This window comes from Megalobrama amblycephala, linkage group LG22, assembly GCF_018812025.1.
Source record: "Megalobrama amblycephala isolate DHTTF-2021 linkage group LG22, ASM1881202v1, whole genome shotgun sequence".
In the NCBI taxonomy this organism is placed as follows: Eukaryota; Metazoa; Chordata; class Actinopteri; order Cypriniformes; family Xenocyprididae; genus Megalobrama; species Megalobrama amblycephala.
The window spans coordinates 19,526,518-19,542,747 of NC_063065.1; the positions used below are offsets into that span (position 1 = coordinate 19,526,518).

The 16,230-nt window shown below is 35.8% G+C and overlaps 1 protein-coding gene across 12 annotated transcripts in view; it reads right to left on the reverse strand.

The window, feature by feature from the left end:
- The window catches only part of si:ch211-285f17.1 (sickle tail protein homolog), a 174,049-nt gene that overhangs the window by 6,569 nt on the left and 151,250 nt on the right, over window positions 1-16,230 (reverse strand). For 8 of the 12 annotated variants that reach the window (XM_048174758.1, XM_048174753.1, XM_048174755.1 and 5 more), the window contains 11 exons: window positions 12,934-13,038; window positions 12,565-12,614; window positions 11,770-11,933; window positions 9,259-9,434; window positions 6,482-6,618; window positions 5,842-6,004; window positions 3,918-4,353; window positions 2,251-2,464; window positions 1,878-2,173; window positions 952-1,104; window positions 135-239 (listed from right to left, as the gene is read on the reverse strand). In XM_048174758.1, the coding sequence (XP_048030715.1) occupies window positions 135-239; window positions 952-1,104; window positions 1,878-2,173; window positions 2,251-2,464; window positions 3,918-4,353; window positions 5,842-6,004; window positions 6,482-6,618; window positions 9,259-9,434; window positions 11,770-11,933; window positions 12,565-12,614; window positions 12,934-13,038 (1,999 nt within the window). The remainder of the gene's footprint in view (window positions 1-134; window positions 240-951; window positions 1,105-1,877; window positions 2,174-2,250; window positions 2,465-3,917; window positions 4,354-5,841; window positions 6,005-6,481; window positions 6,619-9,258; window positions 9,435-11,769; window positions 11,934-12,564; window positions 12,615-12,933; window positions 13,039-16,230) is intronic. The other 4 variants (XM_048174757.1, XM_048174765.1, XM_048174754.1 and 1 more) reach the window with 3 other exon arrangements.

Genomic DNA, 16,230 nt, shown 5'->3' on the forward strand with positions numbered 1-16,230 from the left:
TCCCAAGAGTGTACAGAGGAAGTTAGCAAAGGGTAAGAAAGCCAAACAAGCATTGTAAAGGACAGCCATCAGGGACAAGCGGCTGGTACAGGCAGGCAGTTGGAGGGTCTACTAAAGGACATCATATCCTTTACCTTCTTATCTTTAAGGGGCAGTAAGACCCCAGGTCTTAGCTCTCTGATCTGTGGCTCTACCAAACCCTTGAGCCCTACCTCCTTAACAGAGCACTTCTGGAAAACCTGAGAAGAAGAATTTGTGAGGAAGGGGATTAAAGATAAGAATCTGCCCATCATTAAATTGGGCAAACCTGTTCAAGGTTACTGTATAATGTAACAGAAATTATCTACAGTGAGTTTTATCAAATTATTATCTGCCTTTTGATATTTTGGCATCTAGAGATGATATATATTTATTTGAGTGATGCTTAAATAATAAAATATTTTTAATTAGACAATTGAAATATAATTGTATTTTTAATTGTATTCTATTTTTTATCAAATATAATTACATTTGTTTTACATATATTCTGATTACATTACCATGCATGTTCTATTCTATTTAAAAATGTATGTCTACTAATTTAAAAGATAAAAAGGAAATAATTCGATCTTTGACGGTAAAACTGCAAACAATGGTGTATAAGTATTTTTGAATATTTTTTTAGAATTTACGAATGTTTATCTACAGAATTGTGGGGAACAGAAACTAATCCAGTGCAGGGAAATGAAACTGCCACCGAATAAGCCACAGAGCACACACCAAAGCATCTTAACACCCACACCAAGCAACTTCACACCCAAGACATTTTAAAATCAAAACACTTATAATTAGTCAGTGAGCACATATACATATATTAAGGTTTATACCCATTAAGAACATTATGTTATGCTTGCTATAGGTCTGTATTAGAGTGCATGTGTATGTATGTTTGAGTTTCTGCGTGTATCTCACCTGTAGCTCTGCCATAATTTTGTCTCCCTCATCCTCTTCCTCAGTGATGGCCGAGGCAGCGATAGGAGGAGGAGTAATGGGTTTGTGCTTCGCCTCTGGAGGGGTTTTTGGTTCAGACTGAGACGCTGTACTGTTGGACTCCTCTTCACCCTCCTACAAAGTATTTCAACAAATTATATTAATATTTTTAAAATATAATTAATAAGGATGCAACGATAGGATTTTTTGGGGCGTGCTTCAATGTGTGAGGTAAATGAAACTGTGTGTCTGCACCATTCATTCACACAGAGACACGCAGAACATGCAGGATTCACTTTTAAATAGTCTTTTTGTGGCTTAATATTCACAGACACTAGTCTATATTACAATTTGATTTAAGTGTACTGACCTACTTTTTATTTATTCATCAAAACTTTGACAAATTCTGTGACATTCCGTGTTGTAGCCTACAGTAAATTCCATTTTTATGACTGGATTCCCGCGATTCTGTCTGCGTTTTCCACGTCGTGAAAAATCATAGGCCCCTATACATATTAATCCTTATCAAAGTTATTTAGTCAAGAGTAGTGAGTGATTTTTGTTGTTTTCTTTTGTTGTTTGATTACCATTAAAACGCAGACAGCAGCACAGCAGGAATATTAGATTATGCAACAGATATTATACAGCTCAGTGTCTTCACGCAGTTAATTAATAAACCATTGGCTTGTTATATCACCTTTAGCATGCTATAGCCAAAATGTGATGCTTGAAAATTGATCAAAAATCATCCGATACATCAGTGCATCTCTAATAATTAACATTTTATTTAATTCAATTTTATTTATATATTATAATATTTTATTTTATATTAATAATTATTTTTATAATTATATTTAATTTTATTATTTGGACTTAAGTCAAAGTCTGTCCTACAAATAAACTTATACCGTAACAGACTCCTTCCTGCTGGTGTAAATGACTTCTCCAGAGCGGGTGGTGGTCATCCCAGTGTTGGTGGTGTAGTTTCGTCGAGGTGGGGGTGGAGGAGGGGACTTGTTGGCTTTCTCTGTGGTCTGAAGCTTAACTTTTTCCTGAGTCTTATTCTGTCTTTCTAGGTTGGATTTGATGGATAGGCTGGGCTTAATAGGTCTCTCCAAGGCTGACTTAACTGCCTTCTCTAGAGGTTTGGGAGGTTTCTCTGGAGCAGTCTTAGTAGGTTTCTCAGAGTTTGGCTGATTGTCATCTGCAAAAAGAAAAAATAAGCATAAACATCGCCAAATAGTAGTCTCAAGAGCACTAACATGTTTTTAGGTCTCTTACCTTGTTCTGTTGGGGCTGCTATAGGTTCATTTTTTTCTATCACCTCCTCCAGGGAGGCAGGAGGAGCAGGAGAGCCCTCAAGTTTGCTGGGCACCTCAAGGTTTGGTATTCCTCTCAGCATGTTGGCTTCTGCTTCCTGGAGCATCCGTTCAAACTCCTGCCCATCATAATGACCAATGTTCTGCCTCTTCTCCTCCCATCCTTTCTCTGCAGCCTGAAGATACCAAACAAAAAACAGTAAGTAAACAAGAGAATGCACATTTTCACCCAAAGGCCACAATATACTAACTGGTGTGACGTAATTTACAAACAAAATTTGGCCAGTTTTCGGGAGTTCGAAAAAGCTTGTCAAAGCAAACTTTCCAGAAATGTTTACTCTGGCTTGTAAGCTCCTTCGAACTACCATTGGCACTTGGAGATTACATAGTAGCAGTGTTGGGGGTAATGCATTACAAGTAACTTACCTAATCAGATTACTTTTTCAAGTAACTAGTAAAGAAACGCATTACTTTTTCGATTTACAACAAAATATCTAAGTTACTTTTTCAAATAAGTAAAGCAAGTTACTTTTTTACATGTATTGACTGACAGCTCTCCTGTCCCCATGTTGAGAGAGATAAATTGCAGAGAAATAATAAACAGGCATTGTTTGTGCTGTGTAAACATGATGGTTATTGTAGTTCTAGACTAAATGTGAACATGCATTTACTCATCTCACTTGCATGAAAGCATTTTGTTTTCCTCAAAATGAATAAAAACAGTGAAATGCAAGCTCGGAATTTTATGCAAATCTGTAATAATGAACTATATTAAATTACACAAATATACTTTATGTATTTAATCTCACTTTATTAACCATTGTCTTTGCTGCTAATGATCTAATTCAACCATACTAATAAGCGAAAATTACTTTAGATTAGATTTAGAAATAAGAGTGTTGAACTTCCTTCTCCTGTATCCTATTCAGTGTTGCCAACTGCTTTCAATTGAAAGTAGCTAAAACTGGTAGCTAAATGTCACTAGATGACATCATAATGGCAAATTCATTGATCTATATAAATATGAATATAGATCAATGGGCAAAATAAGAATCTAGATAAGGTTTGTCCAAGAAGATTTGTCCCTAAATTTTTGAAAAAAGCCTCAAAAGGGACAGGGAAGTCACTAAATCTAGTGACAAAATTGCTAAATTGGTAACACTGATCCGATTCTTCTTTAATCCAGAATGGCGGCACAGCTGAAAGGTTGGTTTGAGCAGCGCCCTCTACTGTACATGCATTTCCTTCAGCCTGAGGTTTATTCATTTCACTTTTGGTGTGAAAAAGGGCCTTAACATTTGCCAAAAATATAACTTTTTTTGTTGTTATTAAAAAACAAACAAGCAAGCCCAGCCTAGGTGAGAAAAAGTAACACAAAAGTAATGTAACACATTATTTTTCATGAAAAAGTAACTAAGAAATGCAATTAGTTACTTTTTAAGGGAGTAACAGAATATTGTAATTCATTACTTTTAAAAGCTACTTTGCATAGTAGGTAGGTGTGTGCTGAGGCTCCGCCTTTTTTGGAGAACTGATTTATAGTAAAAATGAAGCTGTTTGCTTTAAAGCGATATATTGTATAGAGTGCTATATAAATAAACGTGATGTGACTGAATGCACAATACTCACCTCTATTGACACAGCCCTGTTCATGTTCTTGCTGTGGCTTGCTTGGATCTCCTCAATTAACAAGTTTGGAGAAGGACCTTTACTATGAATGTCATTAGCAGAGACTCCATTACTGCTGGTATTTGGTATTTGTGTCTGCTCAAGTGAAGGTTTTTTGAGCTGTTTGGTAGGTGAAGGTGTAGACTCTCGTCTCTGTGCTGCAGGGGGAATGGGTGAAGGTGCTGTGGATTTCAGGGATTGTTGTGAGGCTACAGGAGAGGCCTGGGCATGGTGGATCACCATAGGGCTTGACGACATAACCTCTGATCTCACTATGGAGCTCTGAGGTATGACCGAGGCAGGCTCAAAGGATTCAACGATGGCCGATTCTGCTTTTTCAGAGGCTGGGGTTGAGGGAACAGGGTCAGAGGGATTCAGCAGACTATCTGTGGCACACCTAGAGAACAAATAATTATTGAAACAGAAATCAATGAGAAAATCATTCAGAATAAACTAAAATCTAGTCAAATTTAAAATCACAGACTTATGAATTATTAATATTTTTGAGGATTAAAAGCTGCAATGTGCATTTTTTGAAGAATTGAAATCATAGCTGATTTCCTCCGTTGGCTATATGGGGTCAATTGCTCAACATTGGTTCAATACTATGTTTGAACAAACAATGGAAGACAGAGTATCTGATAAACCTGTTGAGGTTTGATCAAACCTGTAACTTGTCCTGCACATTTACAGACATGAATATTATGAGTCCTATATTAGGTTTCTTGTATTTGAAAATAAAATATATTATTATATACATTTTATAAATAAAATATAATATAAAATAAACATACATTTAACATTAAAAAATGTAAATAGGATTAGAAATAAATTTAAAATAGAAATATATATATTTTTTAAAAAGGTAAAGAAAAAGGAGAAAAAGTTTTAACTTTAAAATTAATAAAATTAAATAAAAAGGAAACCACAATGTAATTTAATTTAAATAAAAATAATAAAATAAATGTTAAAAACTAAAAGGAAAGGGAAAAAAGAGAAGGACAAAAGGTAAAGAAAAAAAGTCATAATTTAATTAAATTAAAATTAATAAAATAAAATTTACAAAGAAAAAAACAAGAAAAAGAAAGTCATAATGTAATTTATTTTAAATAAAACTAATAAAATACATATTAAAAAAGAAAAAAGAAAAGGGGAAAAAGATAAATAAAAACAGAATAATAAAAAGAAAATGTAAAAACGAAAAAATAAAAAGCAAAATGTGTCAATGTAGTTTAATTTAAATGACTTTAAGCACTGGAGCTTTTGTCTGATTTTTGCTCAGCAGATGACAAAAGGGGTGAAAAAATCCCAGTGACTATTACTGAAAGAGGTCTTTTGACCTTGGTCAGTTAGAAACCACCGAGAACAACTTAGCAACCACCTATCAACACCCTAGCAACCACATACCAACACTGTGGAAACAACCTTCAGCACCCTAGCCTTGTAGCCGGTACTATTTTCACACACATTTTCATTAGAACGTGTAAAAAGCTGTTTAGTTTTGCAATTACACACAGCGGCTTTAAAATAAAACACAATTTTCTAGAGTGCTGGTAATATTCATTACATTTTCGTATTCATAAAACAGCAACAGGCTTGAGTCTGATCGGGTTTGACATGGAAGAGAAAGGAAGAGACTAGTAGCAGATGCTCCAGATCTCTCCTCTGTCTAAACCTATACAGAGTCTCTGCTCACACATGATTACAATATGAATGAGAGATGCAGAACAGAAACTGCATATACAATTCCATAAAGCTCTGACGATACAGATATGCGGCTGGGATTAGAAGGTGTATACAGTAGGTCCATAAAGTTTGTCATAAAGTCTTTTATAAACCGCAATCTTTTTTATTTGCAAATGAAATGTCTGTCTCAATCTCTTACTCTCTCTGTTTGTACCTGCGAAGGTTTCCGAGTGTGTCCGTGAGGGTTCGGACTCTCTTCAGCATGCTGTCGAGTTTGTGGGGCTCTTCTTTTAGGAACTTTACAGCCTCCACCTCCACCCTGAGCACTGCTCGCATGTGGGCCTGAAGGGCTGGAAACTCTCCTGCAAGAAAAAGATGCTTTGCTATTATTCTGAGAATCATCTTCAGTTAGGAAAACTCCCTGACATTTAAATCTGTTTTTGCATGTCTGTTTATGAAACGTAGTTAAGTGGGAGGTTTCTCCCTGGAGGTGTGAAATGTGAGTTTATTCTGTACAAAGATGCCATTATAGTACTGTAAGAAAGTGACAAACTGCGTCACAGGCCAAGTCTTGTTGTATCTGTTACCTACAAAGCTGTGATCTTTATCGCAGTGGATCTCTCACAATTCACTCCTCCAGGGACACAGCTGGCCCACAGTTTCTGCAAGTTGCATTACTTTAACATGTGCGGGCAGGTCTAACAACAGAGAATATTCAACTTCCTGTAACTAAGGAAGTCACTGAAACATCATGAACAACAAGAAAGCAGCTCACTTACCACCAATTATGATACAAAATAGTTTGCCTAAGCTCTTTCAGTGAGTAATTTTTATTGTACCTTTCAGTCCAGCCAGGTTCTCGCCCACTTTCCTCAGGCTGACAGCTCCCTCCTCTACCTCCTTCAGCGTCACGGCTCTCTGAGACACGGCAGGGCTGGAGTCAGTCCTCAGAGCCTCCACATACTGCTCCAGATCCCTAACCACAAACATATGGGACAGTTATGACACAAATAACAACACAAATATGCTCATATTTTCTCATATTTTATCCATCCACATAAATTCACGTTCAAGTTATCCAGTGAATATATGAAATGACACTGTTGTGACACCAGAGGGCAGTGCAGATGTCACTTTATCCTCCTGACAGTGTCTTAAATTTTGCTAAATTTCTGGTTTGGGGAAACTATGGGAGGAGGAATGTATGTATTTGAGGGCAATTTATTGAGAATTATTACATTATGGCCACTATGATATACTTATGTTACACCTATACATGTTTATATCAAGTGTTTCTCAGTTGTGCAACACAATATTCAAAGAATACTGCTCGTTTTCAAATGTTTTATTAAAGTGCCCCTATTATGCTATTTTAAATGTTCATAATTTTGTTTTGGAGGTTTGCTACAATAGGTTTATATGCATCCAAGGTAAAAACAACAACAAAAAAACACTAATTTTGCTCATAAATACATTGCAGCATCACCCCTTTTCTCACAGTGTCTGAAATAGTTCAATAAAGGATCCTGTCTTTCTAAACCCCTCTTTTCCGAGAACCTACTCTCATCCGATTGGTCAAATGGTCCAGTCTGTTTTGATTGGTCTACTGCTTACAGTGCGTATCGGAAAACAAAATGCCCATTGCGTCTCTGAATTTTCCTTAGCAAACCTAGCTTCCTAACCGAACTCTTCCAGGCCTCAAGTACAACTGCAGTGTTTGAGGGCGTGTCAAAGTAGACGTTGTTCACGGGCAGCCAAAAAAAGATGTTTTTTAGAATTTAAAGGGTTAGTTCACCCAAAAATGAAAATTCTGTCATTAATTATTTACCCTCATGTCATTCCACACCTGTAAATCCTTCATTCATCTTCGGAACACAAAAATTAAGATATTTTTGATGAAAGCCAAGAGGTATATAAGTCGTCCATAGACAGCAATATAATCACCACTTTCAGGGTCCAGAAAGGTACTAAAGACATTGTTAAAACAGTCAACGTGACTGCAGTGGTTCAACCTTAATGTTATGAAGCGATGAGAATACTTTCTGTGCGCAAAAACAAAATAAAAATAACGACTTTATTCAACAATATCTTCTCTTCTGTGTCATTCTCATATGCTGTTTACGTTCAGCGCTTCCAGGTTCTACATCAGAATGCCGACTCATTATTGGCCGGCTCCTGCGTCAGCATCAAACGCATGCGTCGTGCTGCTCATGTGAACAGCGTCTGCCAATAATAAGCCGCTGTTTGGACGTAACACGGAAGCCTGCACTGCGTTCACTACATCAACTATGTATGACAACAGTTCAAATTGTTAAATAAAGTCGTTATTTTTGTTTTGCTTTTGCGCACAAAAAGTATTCTCGTTGCTTCATAAAATTAAGGTTTAACAACTGCAGTCACGTCGACTATTTCTAATGATGTCTTTAGTACTTTTCTGGACCTTGAAAGTGGTGGTTATATTACTGTCAATGGACGAGTCATATACCTCTCAGATTTCATCAAAAATATCTTAATTTGTGTTCCGAATATGAGTGAACGTCTTATGGGTGTTGAATGACATGAGGGTGAGTAATTAATGACAGAATTTTTGGGTGAACTAACCCTTTAAATTAAGTGTGATTATTTTAATATAACTTAATTTAAATCATTTTAGGTTGAGAAGCAGTGGTTTACATTATTTTACAGGTTTTTACATTAACCTGGTAAACCTGATGAATTGCTAAAATATACTTAAATATTATTAATTCATTTATTTAATTTATTAATTCTTATTACTATCACAGTAATAAGAAGTTCATTTTATAACTTTCATTTTTACATTTTACATTACATTTTATGTTTTGAAATTAAATGAAATTGTACATCATATTATCTGCATCATTATATAAATGATGTTTCATTTGGTTTATTAGATGAGGCAGTTCTTTCACAAAAAGGAGAAAATGCTGTTTTGATGCCACGTTCCTCAACCGCCACACATGTAAAAGTCAAACTGTCCTTGTTGGCTCAACATTTCACTGCGCACAGGCACCCAGAGTCCTCTGCTGACTGGGCACTGGCATAAAACCAAGGAAAACAAGTGTTAATGCTGCTCCTGATCTCTGGCCAGCGCTAAATCCCACTGAGTTCTGTTTTGCATGTTTAAAGCTTTCTGGAGAACACGCTTGTTAACCAGCTAAATTAAAGCGGGATTTAATTACAGTTTACGTGCAGCAGGGCGGACAGGGCTATAATGAGTTAAAAAAGGAGCTGTAATGAATTGTATAAGGAATGACTGAGAATAAAAGGCATTTGTTTGCCAACAGGAAAGTGAATTTCAGATTCCCCAGAGAGAGAGAGTGTTCTTGTATATATGGTTTATGAAGACACAAGTGTTTATAATGACATGGGTATTACACTTCCTGTGTCCTCGTAAATCAAATGGCTTAAAAAATATACTAAGTAGTTCCTAAAATGCCAAAAGTTTGCTGTGATGTGTAAGTTTAGGGGTAGGGTTAGTGTAAGGGGATAGAATATACAGTTAAAAACCATTATAAAACCATTGCACCTATGGAGAGTCCACGTAAACCACATATACAAGTATGTGTGTGTGTGTGTGTGTGTGTGTGTGTCGTACCCCAGCTGTGTGAGAACTCTTTCCTGCATGCTGAGATATCGGTGTCTCTCTTCCTCTACCAGCGTCCTCTGTTTCTGTGTCGGATCGTCTTGTCGTCTCAGTATTTCAGCCAGCTTCACACTGATCTCTTGCTCTGCATGCTTTATCTGAGCACGCACACACTCCTGATTCTGAAGCTGAAAACACACACATAACCATTTACTACAGCATACACTATCATTCAAGTTTGGGGTCTAAGATTTTCTAAATATTCTGAAAGAAATCTCTTAATCTCACCAAGGCTGCATTTTATTTAATCAAAATTGTCAAATATTGTACAATTTAAAATGAATGTTTTCTGCTTTAATATATTTAGGGGCCAAGCACCGAAGGTGGGTAGGCACCTATTGTATCTGTTAGATTTCTTTTTATTCTTCTTCTTCTTCTTTTTCTTCCGCTCTTGAAGTCTATGGCAGCCCATAGAACCGCTTGCGGGAAAGTTGTGAAATTTCCTCTGATTCCTTGGGTCAAGCCGATTCAAATGCACGTCATTTTCCGTCATGAAAATTTTTTCGCCATTTTGAATTTTCTGAAAAACTTACTTTTTCGAACTCCTCCTAGGCCGTTACTCGAATTTTCATGAAAATTGAACCAGATTATCTTCAGACCATGCCGACAAAAAGTTATGGAATTCAAGTCGATTCCTTTAACCGTTTTCGTAAAACACGCGAACGAATTGTACGTAGTGCTTGCGAAAATAGACATAAGGCTGTTATCGCCGCAACGCTTTATCGTATTCAGACCAAACTTCGTACATGTCATCACAAGCATGACCTGAGGCATCATGCAGTGTTTTGGCGCAGCGCCACCTACTGGTGTGGAAATATGAAAAATGCCTATTTTTGCTTATGATTTTTTCCAAAAATCATAAATTTGGTCTCGTTAGATTTTCCCATATCGGACATTTTGGTCGTTGGCCATTTTGAATTTTGTGCTAAAATGCTGTATTTTACGAACGCATTAGCATATCTTTACGAAACTCAGTATGGGTCATAAGCACAATGCCCTGAAGGAGCCTGAGAAGTTTCGGACCAGTGCCACCTTGTGGTTAAAAGTTATAACAAAATTTACAAAAATGCTAATAACTTTTGACTATTTTAACTGATTGTAATGAAACTGGTCTCAGTTGATTCCTTGGGTCATGCCGAGAACACAGATATCAAATTTGCCATAGTCGGCTGAACTTCCTGTCCGCCATATTGTTTTTCTTTAAAAACCTACTTTTTCGAACTCCTCCTAGACCGTTGCTCCGATTTTCACCAAAATCGAACCGTATCATCATCAGACCATGCCAACAAAAAGTTATGGATTTCAAGTCAATACGTCAAACCGTTTTCGTATACCGGAGCAACGAATGTGAGGCATGATGCAAAACACACTCTTGAAGCTGTATCTCTGCAATGCTTTGGCAGATTGACACCAAACTTTGCATCATTCCCCATCACCTTACTTTGACCATACCACATTAATTTGGTCACAGCACCACCTATTGGTTGAAAGTTATGAACCAGTAAATCCTCAATTTTTATCATTTTTCATCTTTTTTGCCTAAAATGAACTTAATGGGTCTTTAATTGCTCACTGTTGCAGTTAGTCTGATGCTCCCGGCCATGTTGGCTGGCTTATTGTGCCATTTTTGCGCTTGGCCCCGTAACTGCTGCTTGCAGCTATATTTTAAAATGTATTCCTCTGAATTTTCAGCATCCATTACACCAGTCTTCTGTGTCACGTGATCCTCAAAAATCAGAAACATTTCTCATAATTGTCAGTGTTGAAAACAGTTGTGCTACTTCATATATTTGTGGAAACCGTGATTGATAGATTTTTTTTTTTTTTTTCAAGATTCTTTGATGAATAGAAAATTCAAAAGAACAGCATTTCTTTAATATAGAAACCTCTGTAACATTATAAAAGTCTTTACTGTCACTTTCGATCAATTTAATGCACCTTTGCTGAATAAAATTATTATAAAAAAAAAATCTTACTGACTTCTGTACAGAACTGTATAATAATTTGAATGTAAAACTGCAAAAATAATTTTAAAAAATCTAAATGTAAAGAAAAAAAGAAATGATTGCATGATTCATCAGTACACATTATTTTTAAATCGTTTTTTAACATTTACTTTCGGCTGTTATATAAAAGTCAGCACAAGTGAAGTAAAATATTACCCAATAATGTCAAAGCCCACTTTTTACAATCCAATCAAATCCTAATGGCTAAAAAATTAAGTCTCCCCATATTTTTTTTTTCTCTGAATATTAAGTTTTACGCATAAATATGTCATATTACACTGGTTAAATGGGGTATGAATGTTGTTTCATGTTATTTCACCCATCCAAGTGCACATACACAGTACTGAACACACACACACACACTGTGAACACACACTATACTAACTATATACTACACTATACTACACACTATAACTGCAGATTTCTCATTATACTAACTGACTCACACTTTTATTACCTGTAGTTGTCTGATATGTTGCAGTTGGAGGCGGAGCTCAGAGACATTCCTCCTGAACAGGTGAAGGTTAACATGCAAGGGGGCGGGGCCTAGTGGCGGTGTAGGGGCGGGGCTATGCTCAGGAGGTGCTGCAGCAAGTTTTGGTGGTAATACTGGAGAACCTCCTAAACAAAACATAAAAACACACACACAAAAAAACATGAACTACATGAAGTACTTTCATGGTCTGTGTGGTAAGAAGGTGCCAAAGTCAGACTGTGCACTCAAACTTAAGTGTGGGACAGTTATGCAGACAGGTTGCTGGAAATACTGTGACAATTCAAGTTTTATAGATTGTAAACATTTGAAAAGGGAGTTTAATCTTTGTCTAGCTCAAAATGTAATATGTGATATTTGTTGCTGCTGTACCCATATTTGAGCAGAACACTTGGCAAGATTACATTACAAACTCCACTGAGCACAACTGATAAACACACATTCAGCAATTCAGGTCAGTTCTTCCAAAAGTACAAATTTATGTGAGTGTGCAAGACAGCGTGTAGACATGTTTGTTCTTTTGCGGCTTATGCTGTCTGAGGGACTCGCTCTCTGTGTTCATGGCAGTGCGTATGTGTGGATAGAGTGGGAGAACTTGTGGCAGGCAGCATTTCTGAGTGACAGATGAATGGGAGAGGCAGGATTGTTGGGATGCATTTACAGCCGTTGCATTACAATCTGCTGCTGTAAGAGCCACCAAAAACACACACAAACATATGGGGTCTGAGGGTCCGGGAGGGACGGAAAAAAGGAAATTACCTGTGCTAGATGTGCTGTGAGCCGGTGATCCGGACTTTACAGGTTTCTCACTGGAAGAATGGAAAAGATATCAAATGACTGAATGCACATATACACACAGATAAAATCACTAAACAAATAATTTGCAGTTAGTCTTTGTTACAGTGGCACAGGCATCGCCATTCATACAGGCACCGGTTACAGTGAGGATGAGTAGTCAATTTAGTTCATGCACAGTTAGTAGTCATCTTACCCACCAAGTCTTTTTCAAACACCCAGTGTCTGATTACCACCACCATTATTCCATTATAGCCCTCCTATTTTCTTTTCCTATTTGATTTGGGAAACGTGATATTCTGGGAACTACATTACCCAGCCTGCCTTGCTTACCTGGGGTGTTCCTTGTTGCTGTTAGTGCTGTGGCTCTTTAAGAGAGCGTGCTGCACAAGACCAGTCAGACTGGCTATTTGCTCCTCCATGGCCTTCATTCTCTCTCTGTAGAGAGATAGAGCATATCGCACTCTTACTACTGATGGAGTGTGTGGGGGAGGACGAGGGGAAAGCATATTGAAATAACAGTGGGACTATGTACCTCATGAGATGGCTGAGTTACCTAAGGCTTTTTTACTCTAATTACCCATTAATAAAAAAAAGACAGTTCTGTTTTCCGGATGCTAATGTTGAAAACAGCACAGCTGTTTTCAACATTGATAATAATAAGAAATGTTTCTTGAGCCTTAAATCAACAAAGGATCATGTGACACTGGAAATTCAACTTTGCATCACAGGAATAAATTACACTTTAACAGTTAACAGTTATTTAGAAACTGTAATTTTAAAGCGTAATAATTCACAATATTACTGTTTTACTGCATGTTGGATCAAATAAATGCAGCCTCGATGCACATTAAAAATAAGACACTTTAAAAATAAATTAAAAAATTTAACCGACCCCAAACTTTAATGGTAGTTTAATGGTAACACTTTAAAGCGTTAGTTCACCCAAAAATGAAAATTCTGTCATTAATTACTCACCCTCATGTTGTTCCACACCCGTAAGACATTCGGAACACAATTTAAGATATTTTTGATAAAATCCGATGGCTCGTGAGGCCTGCAGTGAGAGCAAGTTAGATGCCCAGAAAGGTACTAAAAACATATTTAAAACAGTTCATGTGACTGCAGTGGTTCAACCTTAATGTTATGAAGCGATGAGAATACTTTTTGTGCGCCAAAAAAACAAAATAACAACTTTATTTAACAATATTTAGCACTCGTCACTGAACTAGACACTGCTTCATGAAGCTTCGAAGCTTTACAAATCTTTTGTTTCGAATCAGTGGTTCAGAGTGTGTATCAAATGATCTCAAAATGCCAAAGTAACATGATTTCAGTAAACGAGGCTTCGTTGCGTCATAAGTGTTTCGAAATTCAAATGGTTCACATGACTTTGGCAGTGCTCCCAACCACTGATTCGAAACAAAAGATTCGTAAAGCTTTGAAGCTTCATGAAGCAGTGTTTAGTTCAGTGGCGAGTGCTGGATATTGTTGAATAAAGTTGTTATTTTGGGGTTTTTTGGCACACAAAAAGTATTCTCGTCCCTTCATAACATTAAGTTTGAACCACATGAACTGTTTTAAATATATTTTTAGTACCTTTCTTGGCATTTGAAAGTCTAAGTTAACTTGCTCTCAATGCAGACCTCATCAAAAATATCTTAATTTGTGTTCTGAACATGAACGAATGTCTTACAGGTGTGGAACAACATGAGGGTGAGTAATTAATGGCATAAATTTCATTTTTGGGTGAACAAACCCTTTAATGGTAGTGTATGCTGTCATTCATAACATGGTAACCTTATGTGAAATTGCACAGGTAAAAAAATATATTCTTGGAAATATATTCACCGCATTTAAATAACGAATCACTTCCTTAAACAATTCAAGGTTAATTTTAACTGCAAAAAGCATTAAGCGAAAGGGAGTATGATCTGGACTCCTGCCTGTAATCTTTGTTGCATGTACAAAAAAACACAATACATCACAATCATTAACTTGTCACACCAAGTGATTAATTAACTAAACACCCATTCTCATAGGACGCTGCCCATTTGGCCTTTCTGTGCCAGTGCACACACTGTTCAAACCACTATTTCTTTACTCTACAAGATAATGTTAGAAACGTCTGGCCTGCATGTGCTCTGCTCTGTAAAAACAGTTTAGCATGTTGACTCTGTGTATTGACTGTTCTCTGCTAGCAAGTACATTGCCAAGCACAATAAATCTGACTTACAGGGCACATACAAGCATAAAGGGTACTATTAAGTCCACTTAACCAACAAAGTAAAACAAAGCTGACTGAACTACAGTTCAAAGTCTTTTTGTGAGTTACGTAAAGCTATATTCTTGAAAACACACCCAGCTAAATCATTTATGTGAGCATAATAACTAGTGCTGTCAAATCGATTAATTGTGATTAATCGCACCTAACATAAAAGTTTGTTTACATAATATATGTGTGTGTATATATATATATATATATATATATATATATATATATATATGTCTGTGTGTGTGTGTGTATACTAGTATACTAGTATATATAATAGTACATATATATTCTATATATGGGTCATTGACGAATAAGGATTTTAAAAATGTATGAAAAATGGAGATATAATTAATTTTTTTTAATTATATTTTTAAGTTTTATTAAGTGTTAACAATGAGATTATTGTGTCTTTTTTTATAATCCATTAACACTGCTTTTGTCATTTTTTACAAAAAAGTCATTCGGTTAAACCAAAATTTCAGTTTTACCAAATTACACTTTTGGTTATACCGAATGATATTTTCAAACAATGCTAACAGGCTGATATCTTGCTAGCAAAATGACAATCAAACATTTTATATTTAGAATTTTTTTTTTTAAATATTCCAACATTTTCCATGTTATAGCGGTTTTTCCGAATTACCTGATGTTTCAGGACATGCGCATGAGCAAGTGAAAACATGAATTTTTCAAATAGTTAAAAGAGTTAGTTACATGGCTTCACGACCATGTGGTCATTTGCAGGTTTCTGAATAATGTCACATCCTGTCACATGATATTGACTGCATGACTTGATCCAAAATGGTCCCTTTATATTGGTTACCCCGAATGACATCAATGAAATTCATTTTTCCGGTCATTCTTTCTCATAACAAAGCATTGACTTCTACACATAATTTTAATACCATTTTGCACTATGTTGATATATGATGTTATAAAATCAAGCCAGAATAAAAAAAATATATATATATGGATGGCCTTTGGATGGTTAAACCAAATGACCTTTTGACACTTCAAAATCTTTAAAATACCTTTACATGTAGCAAAATATAATTAAAACCTTTTGGATTCAATAAAAGAGATCTAGTTGTACTACCTTACATACTTTGGATGTCACATCTTTGTTTTCTATTATTATTAAGGCCTTTGGACAAAAAAAATGACCCATAACGTCATTGACCCATATATGTATATACACATACTGTACACTTATATTTATACATGTATATTTTTGTGTGTGAGATATGTATATATATATATATATATATATATATATATATATATATATATATATATATATATATATATATATATATATATATATATATATATATATATATATATATATATATATA